At 46.1% G+C, this 22,293-nt stretch overlaps 2 protein-coding genes across 2 annotated transcripts; both read left to right on the forward strand.

Moving 5' to 3' along the window:
• Window positions 1-10,187: 10,187 nt before the first annotated feature.
• LOC129340176 (olfactory receptor 4N2-like) lies at window positions 10,188-11,123 on the forward strand. The gene has a single exon (XM_054994794.1). It carries the CDS (start codon window positions 10,188-10,190, stop codon window positions 11,121-11,123), a length of 936 nt encoding a protein of 311 aa, XP_054850769.1.
• A 9,990-nt stretch (window positions 11,124-21,113) lies between these two features.
• LOC129339622 (olfactory receptor 4K3-like) lies at window positions 21,114-22,293 on the forward strand. Its single transcript, XM_054994202.1, has 2 exons — window positions 21,114-22,037; window positions 22,216-22,293. Exons 1-2 carry the CDS (start codon window positions 21,114-21,116, stop codon window positions 22,291-22,293), a joined length of 1,002 nt encoding a protein of 333 aa, XP_054850177.1.

Here is a 22,293-nt window from a genome sequence, read left to right on the forward strand (position 1 = left end):
AAACAAAACCAGATACAGTAATGTAAGCAATGATTTATTCGTTTATTTCCTTTTTAAATTTTTGTAGTAACACTGTAGTACCCACAAAGCAACTGTGTAATAAAATGTCTGATTCAGGTAATGTTAGTGCATGATAAGATTCTCTTCCACATGTGGATGAAATGAAGATATATGAGAAGATAAAACAAAACAGATTTCCAGACTGTACAACTCTATGGTGGAATAGCCAGGTAGCTATATGGCAGCTTGCCAAAATAATCTATCTTTAAACCTGGAAAAAGACTTGACTTTAATAACTTTCTTCTACAATTCCTCCCACTCCCTGGATATGTGGAGAATATTCCCAGGGCTCCTCATAAGGAAGATTGTTTGTAATAATGTCACACAGCAAAATTGTCAAGTTTCTATTCTTCCAGTCAATCTGACAAGCCATTCTTGTTGGGAATAGTCTGGGTGCAATTGTGGAGCAACTCCCCAGTATTAAGTACAGAGGAGATAATAAGAGGATTGCAGAGGAGTAACTGTGTTACTCTACTGCAGGAACCGTCAACATGGCACACTTAAGTTTTTGTGGAGTCAAGCTGACTGTGTTGAAAAGCCATGAAATGCAGAATGAGATATCATTACGTAAATGTTGAGGACAATCAAGAAAAATTCTGAGATCGTTCACAACAACTGTAATTGGCAATCTTTCAGTTTTTGTTAGTTAATTTCTGTAATGATGGAGGAATCCAAAGCCCTTGTTAATAAGAAGATAGTATTTATTTAGAGCCTTCAAAGGTGTCATCACTGCTAGTCCACATCTCTTCCTGACACCTCGCCACTAAGTTAAAAGAGATTCAGGATGTGACCAGTACATCGGGCTGCCAATATCTGCAGTGACAAGGAAAGACTGATAATATCCTACCAAGTATCACAGCTAGATATTTGATACATGGGAGAGAGATGCAGGTTGGCTGCCATGTTTTTCACATGAAAAACATGTTGTCTGACTAAAGGAGCTCTGACTCTTGAAAGCTTACACGCGGAAAACCTTGTTGGTCTCTAAGTTGCCATGGGACTCAAGTCCTGATGTTTTTCACATGACATCTGCTTGGCCAGTGTCACAGAAGTAGCAGTTAGAAAGAGCAGTTGGATGGGAAGTGAGAGAGATGGACAGAGATGTTACCTCAGAGAAGGCTTTTAACACATCCCTTTAAACTTATATAGAGAACTGTAGAAAAAGAACAGGACTCAGCCTTGGGATAACTGAGGAATTAGATTCTTTCACTTGATTTAACATCTTATGTGTCCAGCCTGCCTAGCAGACAGCCATGGCAGGTATTGTTTGTTTGTTTGTTTGTTTGTTTGTTTGTATTCTGCCCTCCCCACACCAGCAGGTTCAAGGCGGATTACAACCATATACAATTAAAACACTTTAAATAATTAATACCAGTTAAAACCATAAAAGTCAAAGTTACACAGTTAAAAATACATACATACATACATACATACATACATACATACATACATACATACATACATACATACATACATACATACATAATCATAATGGCACAGCAACCAACCAACAAATCTCCACCCATCTCTAGGAGGACCTGTTTGCTAGATGGAGGTATTGCTAGTAAGGAGGGCATATTCTGTATATGCCAACTCCTTCCCTCAAGTCTGAATGCTACATACATTACTCTAAATCAAATTTTATATTTTATATATGCCAATAAAGGCTTGCTTGATTGACAAATTCTTTACCTAAATAGCATCAGCCTGTGTTTGGTTTAAAGCCTCCCCATGCTGAGGCCAGCACCTTTAGGGTGGATGATAACGTAGAAATATATTCTGTTTGAATTCATTCCTCTTAGATACCCTTAGTGCGGGGATCTCAACTTGGAAGCAACCCATGGGGTGGTCTCAAATAGGGGTACAGGTTTTGTAAGCAACTGCTCCCCATTAATCACAGCCATTATATCTGATTTTTAATTAAATCTGATACTTCCACTGATTCCTTCCCCCCCACCTCCCTGCTGGACATAACAAATATTGGTGTTGAAATTGTTCCAGAATTCCCATTTTGTATTTTCTATTCTCCCTCCTTTATCCACCTTGACCTAGATAGCCCAAATGAGCCTGATCTTGTCAGAAGCTAAGCAGGGTCGGCTTGGGTTAGTAATTGGATGGGAGACCTCCAATGAAGACTAAAGTTGCAGAGGCAGTGGCAAACCACCTCTGTTAGTCTCTTGCCATGAAAACCCCACCAGGCGTTGCCATAAGTTGACTTGAGGGCTCTCTCCACCACCACTCTCCTTTATCCATCTTTAAAATCAGATTCCCAAGTGAGCATGGAGTATTCATCCAAAGAGGGGGAGACACATCATGTGCTCAAAGTCAAGTGCAAAAGGGCCCAGACGTGACTAGTCCTATGTGTGATATTTTCATACAAATACACATCTGTCCATCAAGACAGAGAAAATTTGTGCAAGTCTTGATTTTGTGTAATCTTGCACATTCAGAAAGACATTTATCTGCCTGTACTGCCAGTGTGCATGTAACTGGCACTCAGTGAGATCCCGTGTGTGATTCAGTGCACAGATAACACAGCAGTGGAGGAATTCTTGCAATCAGTCCTCACCGAGAATTTCAGACGCAGCAAGATTGGAGTCCAGCAGCACCTTAGAAACCAGCAAGATTTTCAGAGGATAAGCTTATGAGAGTCAGAACTTCCTTCTTCAGACACGAGACGTCCCTGTGTGACTGCAGAACACTTATCCTGTGCAGGGCTTTTTTTTCTGGGAAAAGAGGTGGTGGAACTCAGTGGGTTGCTCTCGGAAAAAACGGTCACATGGCTGGTGGCCCCGCCCCCTGAACTCCAGACAGAGGGGAGTTGAGATCGCCCTCCGCATTGCTCCAGCAGTGTGGAGGGCAATCTAAACTCCCCTCTGTCTGGAGATCAGGGGGCGGGGCCACCAGCCATGTGACTGTTTTCAAGAGGTGCCGGAACTCCATTCCACCGTGTTCCAGCAGAAAAAAAGCCCTGATCCTGTGTATGGCAAGGGGTGGCTGGACCTTAAGGCCCTTGAATCTGCAATGTCTATTAGCTACATACTTTGAGCCAAATTGTAGATATGAAACTATTGGGGGGGGGAGAAAAGTGTCCATTTGTTGAACTGTAAACCTAAAGAATTAAATATTTTGAAGTCAGTGCTGGTGAAGTACTTGAAGGGCTGCCATATAAAGGATGGTGTGGAGTTGTTTTCTGCTGCCCCAGAAGGTCGGAACAGAACCAATGGGTTGAAATAAAATCAAAAGTGTTTTCAACTGAACATTAGGAAGAACTTCCCAACAGTCAGAGCAGTCCCTCAGTGGAACAAACTTCCTCAGGAGGTGGTGGGCTCTCCTTCTTTGGAGGTTTTTAAGCAGAGCCTAGATGGCCATCTGACAGCAATGCTGATTCTGTGAACATAAGCATATCATGAGAGGGAGGGCAGGAAGGGTTACACCAGTGCTTAGTTCTCACGGCACCTTCTTACGTGCCCAGGGTTATGCCAATCACCACTTTGGGTCAGGAAGCAAGTTTCCCCAGGGAATTTGGCTAGGGATCCTGACAGTGTTTTGCCATCTTCTGGGCATGGAGCAGGAGTCGCTGGAAGTGTGTGTGTGGGGGGAGGTAGTTGTGAATTTCCTGCATTGTGCAGAGGGTTGGACTAGATGGTCCTGGAAGTTCCTTCCATCTCTATGATTCTATGATTCCACTCTTCAAACACATTTTGAAGCATTTTCCTGTCAGGCTACACTAAGCAAATGTGTAAATATGTAAACACAAACAAAAAAATACACACAATGTGTTTCTTCAGAACTTATCTTTCTATTTCCTCCACTTTTCTTCCTAAGCATTGTGAGAAATTTGTTCCAGAAGCCCAGGTTGGAAACACTTCCAGACAGGCAGGGCTGAACAGCAGCTTATGCCTCATATAACTCCAAACAGACACCTGTGTCCCATTTTGCAAAGACTATTCTGCCCGTCCTGCTAGAAACTTGGGACTGTTGCGCTTCCCTCCATTTTATTGTCACAACAAACCCTGGAAGGTAGGTTAAGCTAACAGAGAACAACTGATTGAGTAAAGATTAGAATCTAAGGGCCAAGCTACACATGACGAAAGACACTTGTCTGGCAAGTGGATTGAGTGGAGGGCAAGTGAACAGGGAGAAATACACTTGCCGTTCAAGTGTCATTTGTCACTTGTAGCTTGGCCCTCAGTGTCCCCAGCCCAACAAACAACACTGTTCTGATTATCAATATTAACAGCAGAAAGCCAGTTTGGTGTAGTGGTTAAGAACATGGGACTCTAATCTGGAGAACCAGGTTTGATTCCCCACTCGTCCACTTGAAGCCAGCTGGGTGACCTGGGTAAGTCACAGCTCCTAGCTCTCTCAGCCCCACCCACCTCACAGGGTGATTGTTGTTGTGGGGATAATAATAACATACTTTGTAAACTGCTCTGAGTAGGTGTTAAGTTATCCTGAAGGGTAGTATATAAATCGAATGTTGTTGTTGTTAATATCTGAAGCACATGATTTCTCCTAGGATGCTGTTGTTTAACCTTCCTCTGTGACCTCTTACACTAACACCCTTCCCTCCACACATCATTTCTCTGGCAGCAATTGCCCTCTGCAGTGATATTAGCCATAGTAGAAAAAAGAGGAAAGTTACTAAGCCCGGTTGTGACCTTTTCCCAACTGCAGCTAATACCAACCCTGGGGCCCAATTACAGTTTGCAAAAAGGCATGTGAGAAAGGGAGGATTAAACACATCCTTCACCAGTACCGTGGCCCTGATCAAAACCTGATTCTTCTGCTGTTGTTTTTCAATGTTGCCGAAAATGTTCACAGACTCCCTCACATAACTTGTATTTTTGCTCTTTAATAATAGGGTTGCATGGGGAAAGGAAGATGTTGTTTTCATACAAACTTTAATCAACACAAGAAGTGCTTAGTTGTGAAGGACATAACAAGAGGAAGAAGTATTCACCCAGAAAGTGCAGTTCTCCCTCCGTACTGGACTCATGACAGTGCCAGATAGGCTCCGCCTATGACTGCCCATTCCGAATGCAGACAGGAACGATTGCCTTCCTTCGAAACTGGCTTTGCAATGTGGGGATCCCAGGTCCACCAGTGGGGACGGGGGATCCTCTGCTCCCCCCCTCCACCCTCTGCCACCACTCACCTGGTCAGCAGGAAGGAAAGGGGTGGGAACGGGGCCTTCTGGGTGCACTCCTGGCATGGCACAACAATGTCATTTCCCTGGAGTGATGTCATCTTGCTGCCCCGAGAGTGCCCCCGCCCTTTGCAGCAGGCCGATTTGAACCCCAAGTGGGACAAATTGGGTTAAAATAAGACGAGAGCCGCCCCCCTCCCACAGGGAGGGTCAAGGGACCCAGCAATCCTATTGTGATGTGATGCAGACAAATTGATTAGCTACTTGGCCTGTGATGTCAATATGGGCTCCCTCGCTGTCTGAAATCACCATTCCCAATAAATAGAAGAACCTGTTTTTAAAAAGCAGCTAGTGATTGGGACAGCAAATGGCAGTTCATAAAAGGGTTAAGTTCTGCGGGAAGGATATTTCAACACACACACACACCAAAGTTCACCATTCACACCAAAAATGTTCTTTGAATGTTAGAAGAACTTTGCTGAATCAGACCAATGATGCACCCGGCTGTCGTGCGGCTCAGTGATAGTCAGGACTCCTCTGGAGGAGAGGAGCCTCGTGTAACCATCCTAGCCAGCCCTGACTCAGCAGAAGCCAGTGATCAGGAGGAACAGCTGCTGGAGGATCAGAGTCCACAGTCAGCAGCCGAGCCAGAAGCACCGACACCCTCCTGCTCCTACACCACCGGTGACGCTCAGCCCAGGACATCCAAACCTCCAGCTTCACCCAAAGAGTGCCGCAGACAGAGGCAACATGTGGAGCTACAGGAGAGGCGGCAAAGCACATGCCTCCTGGCCAGATGCCAGTTGCTGGTTGAAAGTGATGAGGAGTAACCACAGGATAACTCCCACAGCAGCTGGCTGCAAGCCAGCCTCTCTATAAAACCCAGCTGCAGAAGACCAGGAGGTGTGGAAACAATATGTCAGTTCCTGTTACTGCTGTGGTCCTGCCTTTTGGACCAGACCTTGACTTTGCTTTTGTATAGCCCCCCAAATTACTGGTAATTGACCTATGGACCTCTGGACTTGGCTTTTGGATTTTGGACTCTCTCCTAGCTTTGGACTTGTGCTTTGACTTTGGACTGGACTTTGACTGACCCAGCCCATGACACTGGCCCTACATCCAGCTTCCCTCAAAGGCCAACCAGATGCACCCATAAACCATACAAGTAGGACACAGATGAGGAAGGCTTCCGTGCTTGTTGCCCCTGGTACTCAGTGATATAGTGCCACTGAGCACTGAGGCCATCATGGCTCAAAGGCAACACTCAGCATATAGTACCAGATAAAACAATTGTGGGACAGTATGGAAAGGGAATTGGGTTCGGCTATGGGAAGCTCCATTTCAAATCCCTGCTGAAGCATGAAGGCTGCTTGTTTTATCTCTCTGTCCTAACCAACTTCACAGGATATTTCTAACATTCTTTTAACCTCCATGTGGTGGCTGGAGATCCCCCGGAATTACAACATTTCCATGTGGCAGATATCAGTTCTGGAAAAAATGGCTGCTTCAGACTCTATGGGATTATAACCTGCTGAGCTCCAGCCCCTCCCCAAACCTCACCCTCCCCAACCACCACCCCAAAAATCTCCAGGCATTTCCCTGCCTGGAGCTGGCAACCCTTGCCAAAGGCCTGCCTGATCTTATTCATTTGCTGCTCCAAAACTGTTCAATGCAATAAAAACTTAAAGTCCAATGAAACTGCAAGAGTATTTGAGTGCACCAGTCAAAAGAATCAAGAATCTGGTGATAGCCTAGCTATTCATCTCCCAACAGTGGTCATGAATGGCCACTTGCCTTGAAGGTAGAACACAAAACGGGCAAGATAAGGAGAGCCATCCATTTTGCTTGTTGACCCCAAAGACATGGACAATGCCAAAAGGGACCCCGAAATGCAAAATGAGGTTGTCTATCTTGTGCTGCTTGCAGAAATTGTATGAAATATTAGTTTGGTACTAACTTCTTAATAAGGCCCTTGGGGATTGACCGAGGGAGCAAAGCACCAGAGATCTTTGTGTCCTTAGATACACCTTCTTTCACTTGGCTCTGCTAGAGCCAGAAGCAGCACAGCAATGGTGCTGAGAAAGCCTTCTTCTGTCTAAAGGCCCATCAGTCATTTGGAAGGAAGCAGTGGTGAGTGGCTCCTCTCCTCTCCTCTCCTCTCCTCTTCTCTCCCCGTCCCGTCCCGTCCCGTCCGGTCCCGTCCCGTCCTGTCCCTTCCTCCCTCCCTCCCTTCCTCCCTCCCTTCCTCCCTCCCTTCCTTCCTTCCTTCCTTCCTTCCTTCCTTCCTTCCTTCCTTCCTTCCTTCCACTTTTTGCAAACAGAACTTTATTGGCAGGTCTTTCCCTGTTGGCCAGACCGTTGCACAAATGTTTATCCCAGAATAGTACAACTGATCTATGAGACTCATTCTCAGCACCTTTTGCAAAGATTAGCCTCCCCGCCTCCAGAGCTACCCATTTCCACTCCTTGCTGAACCTGCAGGGATACAGATCACAAGTGGAGAGCAGGAGGAAGCCAGGACATAATACTGCAAGAAAGGAAGGAACACACCTTGTGGAACATGCTGTTTTAAACATTAAGGGTATCCCCTTTGAGTCTAGCAGTGTGGTTGGTTGGAAGGGGTGATGTCTGGGTGAGCACAGCATTACTAGGCTGCAACCCATTGGCTCTCAAGAGGAAGTTGCTGCCAATCGTGGTTCTCTGGCCAATGGTACTTGTGTGATGGACTTTTTTCCCCCAAGTTCTGGTTCCCCTCCCAGCTTTATATCACTAGCTGTATGTTTAAGAAGCAGCATAGGGGTACCTAAAAAATGCCATTCCCACTACATTTCCAGAGAGGTCTGAGCTGAGAATTGTCAAGTGGCTGCTCTAGACAATGAGGAAAGCTGGAAGAGAATGCTTATGAATGCACAGAGGAACTGTTAGAATAAAAGTTTGCAAGTCTTTATGGTGCACGAGATTTGTGGAGGTAAACAGGAACTTGTTCTGTGCTTCTTTTCATCCTTCTACTCAGATCTGCTGGGTCATCCTCTCCTGCTTCTGCTGCTCTTACTCCAGCCGTTCTTAAAAAGCCACCGAGATAGGATGTGGGCAGCTTTCTTCTCTTTGGCTACTGCTTCAGAAGCAGCAGCAGAAAATCCTGTTGGGGCCCAGCTGAGAAAGGAAAGACGATGAATCCACTTGATACACACTAACAGTGTCTATATACCAAGGTCAGTCCATGTTTTCTAACATCTTTTAAGATAGTTGTTGTGGGTTTTCCAGGCTGTATTGCCGTGGTCTTGACCACGGCAATACAGCCCGGAAAACCCACAACAACCATCGTTCTCCAGCCGTGAAAGCCTTCGACAATACATCTTTTAAGATACTCTGTTTTCTTCTGATTTTAGTGAGATGTTGGGGAAGCATTTTGAAAAGGCTGTTGATGTGCACCAACCCCTTCTCCTAGACATAATTCCAGGGAGGTTAACTTGTTAGTTTGTTGCTGCAAAATCAAACAGTAATTCTTGTAGCACTTGAATGTCTTTTATTCTAGCAGTAGATTGGGGCCGTTTTCACACAGCTTACCGCGTGAAATACCTTTCTCGTGTGAAATTGCGCCAGGAAGACGCTGTCGTTCTGGGAGCTCAGCACGATGTTCCGTGGCCAGTAAGCAGTATGAAAACGGCCTTGAGCTGTAGAGTCCAATTCATCAAGTACATGCAGTGGGTCCTTACCAGGTCGAATAAAGACAATATTCATTATAAGGAAGGCCAATCAATAAGAACTTCCAGAGAAGACCACCAACAGTGGAATTATTGGGAACAAGAGAGAGAATAAGAGGCAGATTTGCACTAGTTACCCAGGATGTATGTAGTGACAGGTTAGAATGAAACCCAGCCAGTTCATATACATCTTCATCTTGCCACCCAGATGGACCACTGACCATTCATTCATTCATTCATTCATTCATTCATTCATTCATTCATTCATTCATTCATTTCCATAAACAATGCTATAGGGTAAATAAATACAAGTTTACAAAGACATAGCATTAAGGATCCAATACAGAGTTGAAACAGAACATAATCAATTCTAGGACTGACATTAGACAACATAAACCATGGGTAGTATATAGGAGTACATATTTAAAGCAACAAGTAATATGTAAGGCAACATAGTGGGGAGGTCTATGGTTCCTAACTCATTAGCAAAGCATCTGAGACCCCCTCCCTACAATACAGCCCTCCTATCTGAGTAAAACGCCTTTTTGAATAATACGGTTTTGCATCATTTGCAGAATGCCAGGAGTGTGGGGGCTCTCCTGACCTCCTCAGGCCAGCCCATGCAGCCCATCATCATTGCCCAGAACTGCAAAGCTCAGTGTTGTGACGTACTCTGAGTCAACCTTGTGCATCAGTTCCGGTTTTGGAAATTGGACCAGGTAATTCAGAATGGCAAAAATCTGGGGAGAGAATCCAGTAATCTCAGGACCATCCATAGCAAACCTACCTGCTGGCTGCATGCATAACAATGTGTATTATACAAAGAAGAAACATTTGCATGTTAGTTGTTTCCTCTTACTCAGCCCAATCACAATTTCTGTATTCCATCCCTAAGTATATTTTTTTATGTTATGTGCTGTCAAGTCGACTCTGACCTATGGCGACCCTATGAATGAAAGACTTCCCAAACATCCTATCATTAACAGACTTGCTCAGATCTTGCAAACTGGAGGATGTGGCTTCTTTTATTGAGTCCAGCCATCTCGTTTGGGGTCTTCCTCTTTTCCTGCTGCCTTCCAATTTTCTAGAATTGTTGACTTTTCCAGAGAATCTTGTCTTCTCATGCTGTGACCAACATACTATAACCTCAGTTTTGTCATTTTGGCTTCTAGGGAGAATTCAGGCTTGATTTGATCTAGAACCTAACTTATGCTAACAATATTAACAATAATAACAATATTAATCACACTACAGAGCTATGCATCGCTGGGATGGAACATGGAAATCACACAGTCGTGACGGAGTTTGTTCTCCAAGGATTAGCAAAGAACTGGGAGTTACAGCTGTTCCTGTCTGCCCTCCTACTACTCTTCTATGTCATCATTCTTCCTGGGAATATCCTCATCATTGTGACCATTCGAAATGACCCCCGCCTGGGGTCCCCGATGTTTTTCTTCTTGGCCAGTCTGGCGTTCATGGACATCTGTTATAGCACTGTCACCCCTCCCAAGATGATGATGAACCTTTTCAGTCGCCAGAAAACCATCTCCTATCAAGGATGCTTGGCTCAGATTTTTTTCATCCATTTCCTAGGTGGGGCCGAGATCTGCCTGCTTATTGCCATGGCTGTCGACCGGTACGTGGCCATTTGCCACCCACTGCGCTATGCCGTGATGGTGACCCGAGTCGTTTGCTGGGCGCTGGTGGTAGGTTCGTGGGCTGGAGGTTTCATGCACTCTATGATCCAAATGATTCTTATTGTCCCACTCCCTTTCTGTGGCCCCAATGAGCTAGACAACTTCTTCTGTGATGTTACGCAAATCATCAAGCTGGCCTGCACCAACACCTATGCATTAGAGTTTGCAATGTTTATCAATAGTGGCCTGGTCACCACTACGTGCTTTATTATCCTTCTCATCTCATACGGGACCTTGCTCGTCAAGGTGAAGACAGGCTCAGCCCAAGGGAAGAACAAAGCTGCATCCACATGCATTACCCATATTATCATTGTCTTCATTATGTTTGGCCCAGCCATCTACATCTATTGCCGTCCTTTCCAGGACTTCCCCTTTGACAAGGTGGTGGCCTTTTTCCACACGGTGGTCTTTCCTTTGATGAACCCCATGATCTACACTTTGAGGAACAAGGAGATCAAAGCTGCTATATTCAGACTGCTAAATAAAAATAAAGTTAGTAGGGATAAGTAACTACAGAACTAGAAACTATAATGTAAAGGTTGATGTAGTGGTTTCTTTTTCTTTTGAATTTTACTTGGACTGTATACCAATGACAGAAGTAATTTCGTAGTAACTTAATTCATAGAACATTAGGATTACATAGGATATTAACTATGTCTCTTCAAGTACTTGAGAGATATTAATGTATACAACAGGGGAAAGAAGCTCAGTTCATCTAAACTGGTGTGTTAGATGCTGTAGCATTTCTGTAGTAATGTGCCAAAATCTTCAAGTCTCTGGAGAATCATCTCCTCCTTCTACATTCTCGAACCCACATGTCTGTAATAATGAAGAGTATTCTACTATATAAAAGGGTAAGCGTGTTCCCAACGACTCACATTTGGCACAGGTGCAGTCGCCCCCTCACCAACCAGTCGGCCGGGAAGGGGCAGGCCAAGCACACCGCCTGCCCTGCCCAGCTGATCCGCGCAAGGGGGGGCTGTGGAGCCGCCCACCACTCAACTAGGCAGGGAGAAGGGGCCAACCTGCCTTCTCCCTGCCCAGCTGATCCATACAAGGGGGGCTGCAGAGCCCACCACTCAGCTGAGCAGAGAGAAGGAGGGCGAACCCAAGCACACTGCCTGCCCTGCCCAGCTGATCAGTGGGGAAGGAGGCCAGCCTTCACTTTCAGCAGGAGATGGGGTGGGAAGGGTGAAGGGGCCTTGCCAGCCCACCCACCTGCCAACCCTCCTTGGCCCATCTTCCTGCCAGCCCTCCCCAGCCCCAGCTTTCTAGAGCCCATTGTATTCCCACAACGAGCTTTGTTGCTAGTTTGTAATAAGTTGTTGTGAGAGAAAAGGGAGATCTCTCTGCTCTCAATCAAACGTATGAGGCATTTTGTTAGGAACATTTAATAACAACAACACCATTCCATTTATATATCGCCCTTCAGGATAACTTAATGCCACACTCAGAGCAATTTACAAAGTGTGTTATTATTATCCTCACAACAATCACCCTGTGAGATGGGTGGGGCTGAGAGAGCTCTGAGAAGATGTGACTATACATGTGGAGTCACCCAGCTGGCTTCAAGTGGAGGAGTGGGGAATCAAATCTGGTTCTCCAGATTAGAGTCCTGCCGCTCTTAACGACTACACCAAACCGGCTTTAAAGCATAAACTGTGAAGAAACTCGATAGTATTTGTCCAGGGAGCAGCTCCCCATGGCCCCCGGACTTGCCCCGCCCCCCGCCCACCAATGCGACAACCTCCCGGGGGGGCGCTTACCGTCCCGCCGTCCAGGGGGTGACAGTTGGGGGCCACCAGGCGGGGGCAGCAAGGACGACGCCACATGGCCCCAGGCGCTGCCAGGACCCGCCGCAAGGGCCACAGGCACCGAGAATGGGGCGGCGCAGTCCCACTGCCGGGAGCTGCCGAGCGGACCACAGGGCCGGGTGGCCTGGCTGCGCCTGGGATAGCCTGGGCGCAGGCCAGCCGGCCCAGCGGCCACAGAAGCAGCAGCTGGGAGGGGGCAGCAGCCAGGAGAGCCTGCATTGGCCGGAGGCCACGCCCAGGCCCACGGGGACACCGGCGCCAGCACCACTCCACGCTCCGGAGTCAGCCGGCGTGGCAGCCCAGTGGCCGGGTGGAGGCCAGAGAACCCACCCACTGTGGGGAACGGGAAGGCCAGCAGTAGGGGTGCAGGATGGACCTGCTGGGAACCCCGCGCCCCGGAGTGGACCCGCCGCCACCGCCAGAGGGCGCCAGGGGGTGTGACAGTATTAAGCACAGACCTAAGAGGTGATAAAGTTTTACTATTTAAGTCCAAACTAGACATTGCATGAAAAATATGGTCACTTTTGACCCATGCCAACTTCAATTCATCACCTTGTTAAACTAAAGCATGATAAAATCATAATGCTAAGCATTTCCATCATCTCCCGCATATAGCAGCCAAAGAAGCAGGGAGGTAGGTGGATCTCCTGTATGCAGAATGGCTGTTCTGTCTCCGTTTCCATGCATGTGGTATTGGATTTAACAACCTAGATAGCCCAGACGAGCCAATCTTTCCTGAGTTTGGAAGCTAAGCAGGATCAACTTTGGTTTGTACTTGGGATGGGAGACTATGAAGGAAGATCACAGTTGCTATGCAGAAGAAGGTAATGGCAAACTATCCTCATCACTTGTCTTGAAGACTCCATAATGGGGTGACCATAGGTTGGTGGTGACCCGATGGCTCGCTTTCCCTAGTACTAGACTTGCAAAACATTTCTGCGGAGCTGTTCTGCCAATCTGAATTGTTAGATTCATTTTGGTAGCTAAAGTTTAGGGGGAAACCTGTGCACAGATTGAATAGATGAAATCCCAGGGATAGAAGACATCTTTCAGACAGGGAAGACATCCTTTTCTGAGTTGAGGAACATATTTGGATCCAGCCCAGTTTGGAACCACCCTAGGACCCCATGCTTGGAAAGGAAAGCAGTGGATGTCTTTCTATTTAGTATATTCTTAGAATATCTTCCCTCCCAGACCACAAGAAGTCAGTGTGCTTTCCTGCTGTCATTGTGGACTTACCATGTTGGGCGGCTTGTTGAAAAGAGGAGGAAGTGATGTGACTATAAACTCTTCTGTGCATAGGTAGGATGGCTCAGAACTCATGAATTCACAGAATGATAGTTATGTACTTGAACACATCTTGTGACTACCAAAATTGTGTTTATACAGTTTTAAGCCTGACAGGTCAACTTCAATTCTACCCTACAAGCATACTTTCAGAGTCGTTCAATGCAATAGGCCCCTCCTCCATGGTTCCCCATTTTACAGAAAGATAACTGAGGCTGAGCATTCCCCAGGAATGTCTGCCTCTGTAGGTGCCTGGCATTAAGACAAACTTGCAACACAATCTATAGGCTGCTGAGCTAAATACAACCTATTAACTTGGTATGGTGTCTCACTAGGGTCTCAATTAGAGGTGGGCAGGAACCAGGAAACTTATGAACCATGTGATTCATGGTTCATCGCATTTCATGAACTACAAACCACGAACTTTCATGAACTTGCCCCAGTTCATGAACCAGTTCATTTGGTTCATGAAGACGTCACTTCCGGTCATGAAAATTTCACTTCCAGAGCAGCAGAAAGTCTACAGAAAGCCCGTTCCCACTGTTGCCTAGGAAACTGATTGATTGGCGCCAGGCCATCTGCGGTGATGAACTAAAAAATGAACCAAACAAACCAGCCTAAAGTTCGTGGTGGTTCATCAGAAATGGGCCCTGACAAACCGCTGGTTTGCAAACCACAAACAGACCTGGTTCGTGATGAACTTTCGTTCCTATTTCAGTCTGTGCTCTCCTCAAGTCTCAATAACCTTCTTATTCTTGCAGTCCTCCTTGAATGGTAAAAATGGAGTGTGTGTGTGTTATATACATGTGGCAGGCCTCAGAACATGGCAAGCTACATTCATCTTCATGGATCCTAATACGTCAACCCTTCCCTATGTCCATTCTCTTAAATTCTAGAACCCTTGCAATGAGATTTAAGGATCCTGCTACCGGCACAGAATGATGCACTGGTTTGGTGTTGTGTCCCAAAACAGTGTGGAGTACAAGAGTTTTATGGGTCAAGCAGCACCCAGACATTCTTTGCCAATGGAAACATTAGCAGTTGGTTCGGAATAATATCCGAGATTTAGCAGTTGCGGAAACAGCTTTCAGTGATCTCCATCCCTCAGGATAATAAACATCCTTAGGGGGAAAGCATGCAGTAATAAAAAAGGAATATGTAATTGAGTACGAGCCGTATCTGCTAAGCACACACCTTGCAAAGTTAGCTGCTTTTAACATTTTATAAACTTTCAGTCCCTTGTGGAGAGATCCCAGTGTGGTTGATTTAGACTTTTCTTTGTAGACTAGAAATGGGGGAAAAGGAAGATACTTTAATAAAATGACGCTGCTAACTAGCACAGCTGACTGAGGGATAGAGCTGTGATTCCAGTTGGTCCTTTTGTGCTGTGTGCACAAGGAATAATTAATCACTGCGTTTCTAACAGGCATGCCAAATCCATGCCATGTGCACTTGTAACCCCTCTTCTTGGAAGAGCCCTGAAGTAGCATCTCTCTTGCTTATTCTGTGTGTCAATTCTTTTTAGATTTGTGTCTAGATCGAGGCCTTCAACCTCACTGTCTCTCTTCTACCCTCAGAGGTTATCTGCATGGGTTTGTTGTGACACTGAACATTATGTTTTTAATGAAGTCCCTTGAGGAGGTTGGTGGTAGGGCATCTCTGCCTCGGTTCCCTGGAGATTCTCTTTATCATGACAGATTCCAGAACATAGGCAGAGAACCTGTAGCTTTGAGGGACCGAAGAGTATTTTGTTTTTTGGGGGGAGGAATGATCCCAGATGAAGAGGAACAGATGAGTAAAACATTTATAACATCTGTGTGGATAGGCCCAGATCACACAGTCATTTCCTGGATTTTTGGAGTGATATAGTAACTCTGTCTCCGCCTGGCTGCTTGGTTTTGTGGGTGTATGCTTCATTCAAACATCACATCCATACATGGCCATCTTGTGGCCACAGGTAGGAATGCAAAGTTGACTTCTGGGGCTTTTTGAGGACAATTAAAAAGGCAAATGAGGAAAAGGGGGAAAGTTCCTGCTCTGAATGAGTGCCAAGGTGATACCAAATACCTGAATCTGGCCGTTTAGCTGCTTAATCCCACTCAGAGTGTGGGCAGATGCGCAACCCTCACTCTGGACTGACTCTATGGCATTATCACATAGTTTAATTTTTCATCTACTGATTGCCAGTCTGTTAATATAACACTGGAACAGGGCTTCCGTGATACCCCTGCAGGCAAGGAATGCCAAGAACAGAGCACCTAGGAAGTGCTCTTGAGCCTCAGTTGGCTTCTGAGGAAGGCTTTTCAACTCACCCACTATGATGGGCAATCTCACACCGCCATCTCTCAGCCCCGACACTGCTCGAATGAAGGACAGATGGGAAATGGAAGGAAAACGTCATCTATGTGTCGACATCACTTCCAGGTGCTATCCGGAAGTGATGTCACCAATGCTCTAGGAATTCCAATTTTAGCCAGAAGTGATGTCAACACTTTTTTTTTTGCTATGCCCAACCCCACAAGTCTCCTACGGATTGTAGGCATGTGCCAGGCAACCCTATGCCAACTATCAGGCAGGGCCTGGACTTCTCCTAGAATTACAACAGATCTCCTGACTATAGAGATCAGTCCCCTTGGAGGAAACAGCAGCCTTGGCGGATGGACCCTATGGCATCACACCCCTGCTGAACTCCCTTGCTTATTCAAACTCCACTCTTCCGAGGCTTCACTCCCCAATCTACAGGAAGTTCCCAGCCCAGGGCTGGCAACCCTAGTAGGGTTGTCAGGTCCTCTTACCCTCCCAATGGGAGGAGGGACTCAGCAGTCACCTCTTTTCTTTTCTTTGTGCATGTGCAAAGCATGTGGGTGCTCCTGGGCCTGTGGATTGACATCACTTCTGGGTGCCCCGTGCAAAGCTCATGGGTGCTCCCAGACCTGCACAATGACATCACTTCTGGTGCCCTGTGCAAAGCACAGGAGCGTTCTCAGGCCAGCACAATGTTGTCACTTCTAAGAGCTCCAGGGAAAGCACAGGAGAGCTCCTGGGAAGCTCATTCCCCCACCTCACCCTCTCACTGGCCAGGTGGGTGGTGAGGGGGGGCAGAGAGTAGGAATGGGGGATCCCCAACTCCACGAGGGGAACGGTAACCATAATTCTGTGTCCAGTTCCTTTTCTCTTTTCTAGCCGGTTGTTCCAAAAATTAGTACGGGTATTTTTCCAGAATTACCATCTTGTCGTTTCCATTCTCTCTACTTTACATAGGTATGTGCTTTAGGGCGACCCTAGCAAGGGGCTTTCAAGGCTCTTGAGGAGCAGAGGTGGTTTGCCATTGACTTCCTCTGCTGAGTCTGCCTTGGTGGTCCCCCAGCCAGGTACTGACCCTGCTTAATTTCTGAGATCTGACGAGATTGGGCTACATCGTGCTACCTTCCCTCCCCTCTCTACTTTACCAGTCTCGTAACTCAGATTCTCAAGCAGCATGCAGTATTCATCCAAAAATGGGGATTCTTCTCATGCCCAATACCATGTGCAAATGGGCCCTGAATGCAACCAGTCTGATCTTCTTCTTGTTTTGATTCTGTGTCATGTTGCACCTGCAAAAAGAGATGTGCAGGCCCATTGTGTCAATATGCATTTAATTGGTGATGGCAGCAGCATGTAAGAGGTGGTGTGTCTTTCTCTCCCTGTGGGCACCTATTCTGCGTGTGAATCTTAAAGCAATGGAGTCCACAGTGTCTCATAGTTATGTGAGTGGTGGAGAGTGCCCTCAAGTCAGAGCTGACTTATGGCAACTCTTGATGGTGATTTCATGGCAAGAGACCAACAGAGGTGGTTTGTCATCACCGGCCTCTGCAACCCTGGTCTCCATTGGAGGTCTCCCATCCAATTACTAACCAAGGCCGACCCTGCTTAGCTTCTGAGATCTGGCTCTCCTGGGCTATCCAGGTCAGAGCCTCATAGTTATATACTTTGATCCAAATTATAAATATGGAACTATTTTTAAGCAGCTTTAATAACAATAAAATGCTTGCTTGTACGACTGTAGGCCTGATGAAATAAATGAGTTGACAAATCAAAATATTTTTGTACTGGTTTCCAGTTAGGAGGATATGCTAAGCAAGTTTTTTAACAAATATACACATATAAGTGTACACACAGTGAGAAATATACTCAATCTGTTGTTAGCTTTCCAAACTTCAACCTCCTCTTGCCTCCTCACAATAGGGCAACCAAGATTCTCTATCATTCTTCCTAAACATCCACTTTCATGGGGTTGGATCCAGACTAAACTTTCTGTCCACAAAATAGAACTTTCTGGCCTCTCTTTCCTCTGCAGCCCATTGATCTCCATGAAGTGCTACTCCTCGAGGATACAGGAGCCCGAGGGATTATGTGAGGGGAAGGCAGGACTGGAGTGAGAAGGGAAAAATCACCAGAAATTGCCACGTTTGTTGAGAGCCAACCTGTGACATTAATGGGATGACCCACTTCCCTTCACTCCCAGATGGAAAATAGTCATATTAAACTGGATGTGGAATGAGGGAGAGATAGCTCAGTAAACCATTATTAAGCAGCATAGGAGACTGACTGGGATAGGGCTACCATCCCAGTAGAGGCCTGTTTGGGGTACCTGCCTGGACATCAGCAACGCCTCCCCTGTGGCTCGCTGGCACGTTGACTCCATGTGCCTGTATCTGATGCTTTAGAAGTATCATTGGATACCCCTTCTCTTAGAAATTCTCAGGATCAGTGGTTGGCAGACTGGAATATGGATCGAGGCCCCTTTCTCTCCCCTGCCCTCAGAAATTATCTGAGCTAGCTGTGATATTCAGCACAAACTTTTTAAAAAAATGATGCCCCTTGAGGAAGATCTCTGCAGGCCTTCTTACCAATTCAAAACCACTTTAAGAATTGGTATCTTAAAGTTCTGGAGTAGCCCTTGCTGTTGTGGGCCTTCTTACCAAGGCAGCTTCCATGGGGCAACAAAGAGCATATCGCGATGAGCAAAGGAAAAGCATGTTGTGTCTGGTAAAAAGGAAAATTAGATGTTCCTTCTCCTTGTCCCTTTCCCTAGATAAAAAAATGAGTGATTGGTTTCTTTTGGCACAATCTCAGTTATACTATTTTCACATGTCCCCAGGGAGAACCCTCAACATTCACAACTATTGCTGGGCCGCAATCTTAGTGAATCCCTGATCAAGTCAACCTGCCTTCCTGCACAGCCAATCAATCAGTTATTCAGCTCTCTTATCTGCCTATCTTGCATCCTCTTCTTCCCTATAGTCAGAGATCTTCACACTCGTGCAAAACAGTGCAATCATTGGTTGTTCATGTAGTGGAAGGGTGTGAGTGTAGTACCACCCATGGGTGTGTGTGTGTGGAAATCACACCTCTTAAAGTTCTTTCCCCACTGTGCACACATTATAAATTCAGACCAGAAAGCAATCCCTTTAGAGTGGCTGAGTAGCACAGGCCCTGGGGTCTTTCCCCCTGACTAAGAACGAAGTGCCGCTTATGCTGCAACTCCCCAAAGAATGAAGTTATTGTCTCTTGACTTCTTTCCCTCTGATTTGTGGCACTTCCCTTTAACCTGCAGTCTTTGTAGATGTATCTCCCTCCTGCCTGCATCATTTGTATGATGGAGATGTAGCTTGCTGGAACAGTTCTGTGCTGATGCTCACCTGGCCATTAGGCAAAGCTACTCCAGCAACCCCAAGGACCTTCCGTTGGAGTATTGCAGGTAGGTGAGAATTCAATAGAGGGTATACTATTTTTTTCCAACAAGCACGGAGAAGATGGTTCACTTCTTCTACTCAAAGATAGTGTTTTTTTATACGATCATATAAAGGACGTGTTGCAGAATCCCCCAAAATAGCCCTCCGATCTTTTCTATCTCACCTACGCCTTCCTGTTCCTTCTGTAAAGCAGTGCCTGTACGAGGAGGGACTGTGGCTTACTGGAAGAGCCTCTGCTTTGCATGCAGAAGGACCTGCGTTCTATCCTTGGCTTCTCCCATGAAACGGATCCGGTGGTAAGTGATGTGAGAGATTGCCTGAGACCCTGGACAGCCACTGTTGGCCTGAGCAGTACCGACCATTATGGACCAGTGCTCTGTTTCAGTATCAGGCAGCTTCAGGGGTCTGAAGCTTTTAGGGAGATGGAACAATAACAGACCAAGTCGAGGATACAGTGGAGACTATTTCATATATTGGGATGGTCCATGGGCATATATCCTCTGCCTGACCACCATTTTGAAATGAAATTTGATATAGTGCATGAGTGGAAGGAGCTAGTTTGGTCCCTGTCAGAGTGTTTCTACCGACAGCCACCAGGCAAGCAAAAGGAGATGCTACCAGCTAATTCAAAAATGCTAAACAGAGACTTGAGGGAACATGTTTTCTGAATTCCAAAATCGACACCTGGATTTCATGCCCCAAAGATTAAAAAAAAACTTTTGACAATTAAAAGGTGATATGAAACAAACAAGTGAGCATTTTCTGAACTTTAGTGAAAGGTTGGGGGAGACAGTTTATTGCAGCCCAGATACAGCTTCATGTATGAAATGCTGTGGTGAAAGGAAATGATTTCCTTTCCTCAGATATCTTATAAACAAGAGGAACTATATCTTCAGTGCTGGATTAGGCTGTGGTCATTGAATTTATTATTCTGTCTTCCAACACTGTCCAGTGCTTTGGAAGGGGTTCTCCATCAGGACAGGAAAATATTATCTGCTTTGTTGTCATTTCATTGCATTTGTCAGTCAGAGGCTCACTGCCTCTGAAGATGGAGGCTCTACTGGCCATCATGGGTAATAGATGGCAACAGACTAAGCTTGCATGTATGTGTATAAGTCCTAGATAAGAGACAATCTTTCTTCTTTCTTCTAATAAATCTTATTACACTCTTCTAAAGCAGGCAAGTATCATAATCTCTGCATGATAGGTGGGAGGCAGAGGCCATCTAGACAGTGCATAGCAAAGGCAAGATTTGAACAAGCAACCTCTCGGATCATAGCTTGCTGTCTTAGGTGCTTGGTGCCACACTTCCCTCTTCTGCGTAGCAGAAAATTGTTTTGTTCTATTCAATTCAATTCTATTTGCAGAACTTAAAAATGTCTAGCTATTCGTAACAGCAGAGAAGTGTATTCTGGGGAATGAATGGTTTATTGGGGAAATGGATTACATTGCTCCTGCAGATAAAACTTCGGGTGGCAGAGCAATATATATAAAATATATGGACAGGCTGGTGGACTGGACCTTTCATGTACCACTTGCTTTTGGGGGGGGGTACTACCTGTCAATGTCAATGACCAACCAAAAGTGCAAACAACTGTGGTAGATGTGGCTCATACCCTTTCCTTTATCTTTTCTCATTATTCTCCGTGATAGGCAAGAAGTGAATGGCGTGGGGAAACAAGACTACAGTGACTGAGTTTGTCCTCCTTGGCTTCTCCCCATCCTGGGAAGTCCATCTTCTTTTATTTTTGCTCTTCCTCTTCCTCTACACGGCCACCCTCTTCAGCAACCTTCTTATTCTAATAGCAATTTCCCAGAACCACCGTCTTCTCCGTTCGCCGATGTTCTTTCTGCTCGGCCACTTGGCCTTCCTGGACCTCTGCATGTCTTCTTTTGCCACCCCCAGAGCCCTCTTTGACTTCCTTGCTCAACGTCAGACCATCTCCTTCCAGGGCTGCATGGCACAAATCTTCTTCCTCCATCTCTTTGGAGGCAGCGAGATGCTCCTTCTCATGGCTATGGCCTATGACCGATACGTGGCCATCTGCCATCCACTCCACTATGCCTCACTCATGAGCCGGCGCTATTGTGTGGCCCTTGTGCTGGCCTCCTGGGCTGGTGGGCTTCTCCACACCAGCGTGCAGCTGGCCTTCACCATTAATGTCCCCTTCTGTGGGCCCAACCACATAGACAGCTTCTTCTGCGACATTCCCTTGGTCATCAAGTTGGCTTGTGCTGACACCTATCCCCTGGAGATCATGATGGTGACCAACAGTGGCATCATGTCACTGGTTGGGTTTATCACTTTGCTCATCTCCTATGGACTCATTCTCTCAGCCATCCATTCCAGAGCCCCCTCTGAAGGGACTTCCAAGGCCTTCTCCACCTGTACCTCTCACCTAATAGTGGTCACCATGTACTTCGGGCCCTGTATATTTATTTACTTGCGTCCGTACACCCGCTTCACGATTGATAAAGTGTTCTCTGTTTTCTACACCGCTGTCACCCCCTTGCTAAACCCAGCCATCTACGCTTTGAAAAACAAGGAGATGAAGTCTGCCATGGGAAAGTTGCTGGCAAGACATTCTGTGCAAGTTTCCGCTCCGATTCCTGTCATACCAGGAAGAACGGCAGCCTCTTGGAGATGCAAGGAAAGCAGCCATAAGGATGGGCCAGGTCTTCGTGTGGCATCACAGTTGTCCATTGCATGACATGGACATTGTACTGCTGAAGGGCTGATGAGAAATACACAGGGTTGCTGGGAAGATAGAGCCCCGCCTGGTCTCCCAGTTAAGGAGGAAAAGATTTGCTTTGTTATTGCCTTCATATTTAGATCTCTCCTGA

The sequence above is a fragment of the Eublepharis macularius genome, chromosome 12 (genome assembly GCF_028583425.1).
Source record: "Eublepharis macularius isolate TG4126 chromosome 12, MPM_Emac_v1.0, whole genome shotgun sequence".
Lineage (NCBI taxonomy): Eukaryota > Metazoa > Chordata > Lepidosauria > Squamata > Eublepharidae > Eublepharis > Eublepharis macularius.

What these genes read in the sequence shown, in the direction of transcription:
- LOC129340176 (XM_054994794.1), top strand. Translation starts at nt 10,188, where the DNA reads ATGGAACATGGAAATCACACAGTCGTGACGGAGTTTGTTCTCCAAGGA.
- LOC129339622 (XM_054994202.1), top strand. Translation starts at nt 21,114, where the DNA reads ATGGCGTGGGGAAACAAGACTACAGTGACTGAGTTTGTCCTCCTTGGC. An exon ending in AGTTGCTGGCAAGACATTCT is followed by an intron (nt 22,038 to 22,215) that starts GTGCAAGTTTCC and finishes GTTGCTGGGAAG; the next exon opens with ATAGAGCCCCGCCTGGTCTC.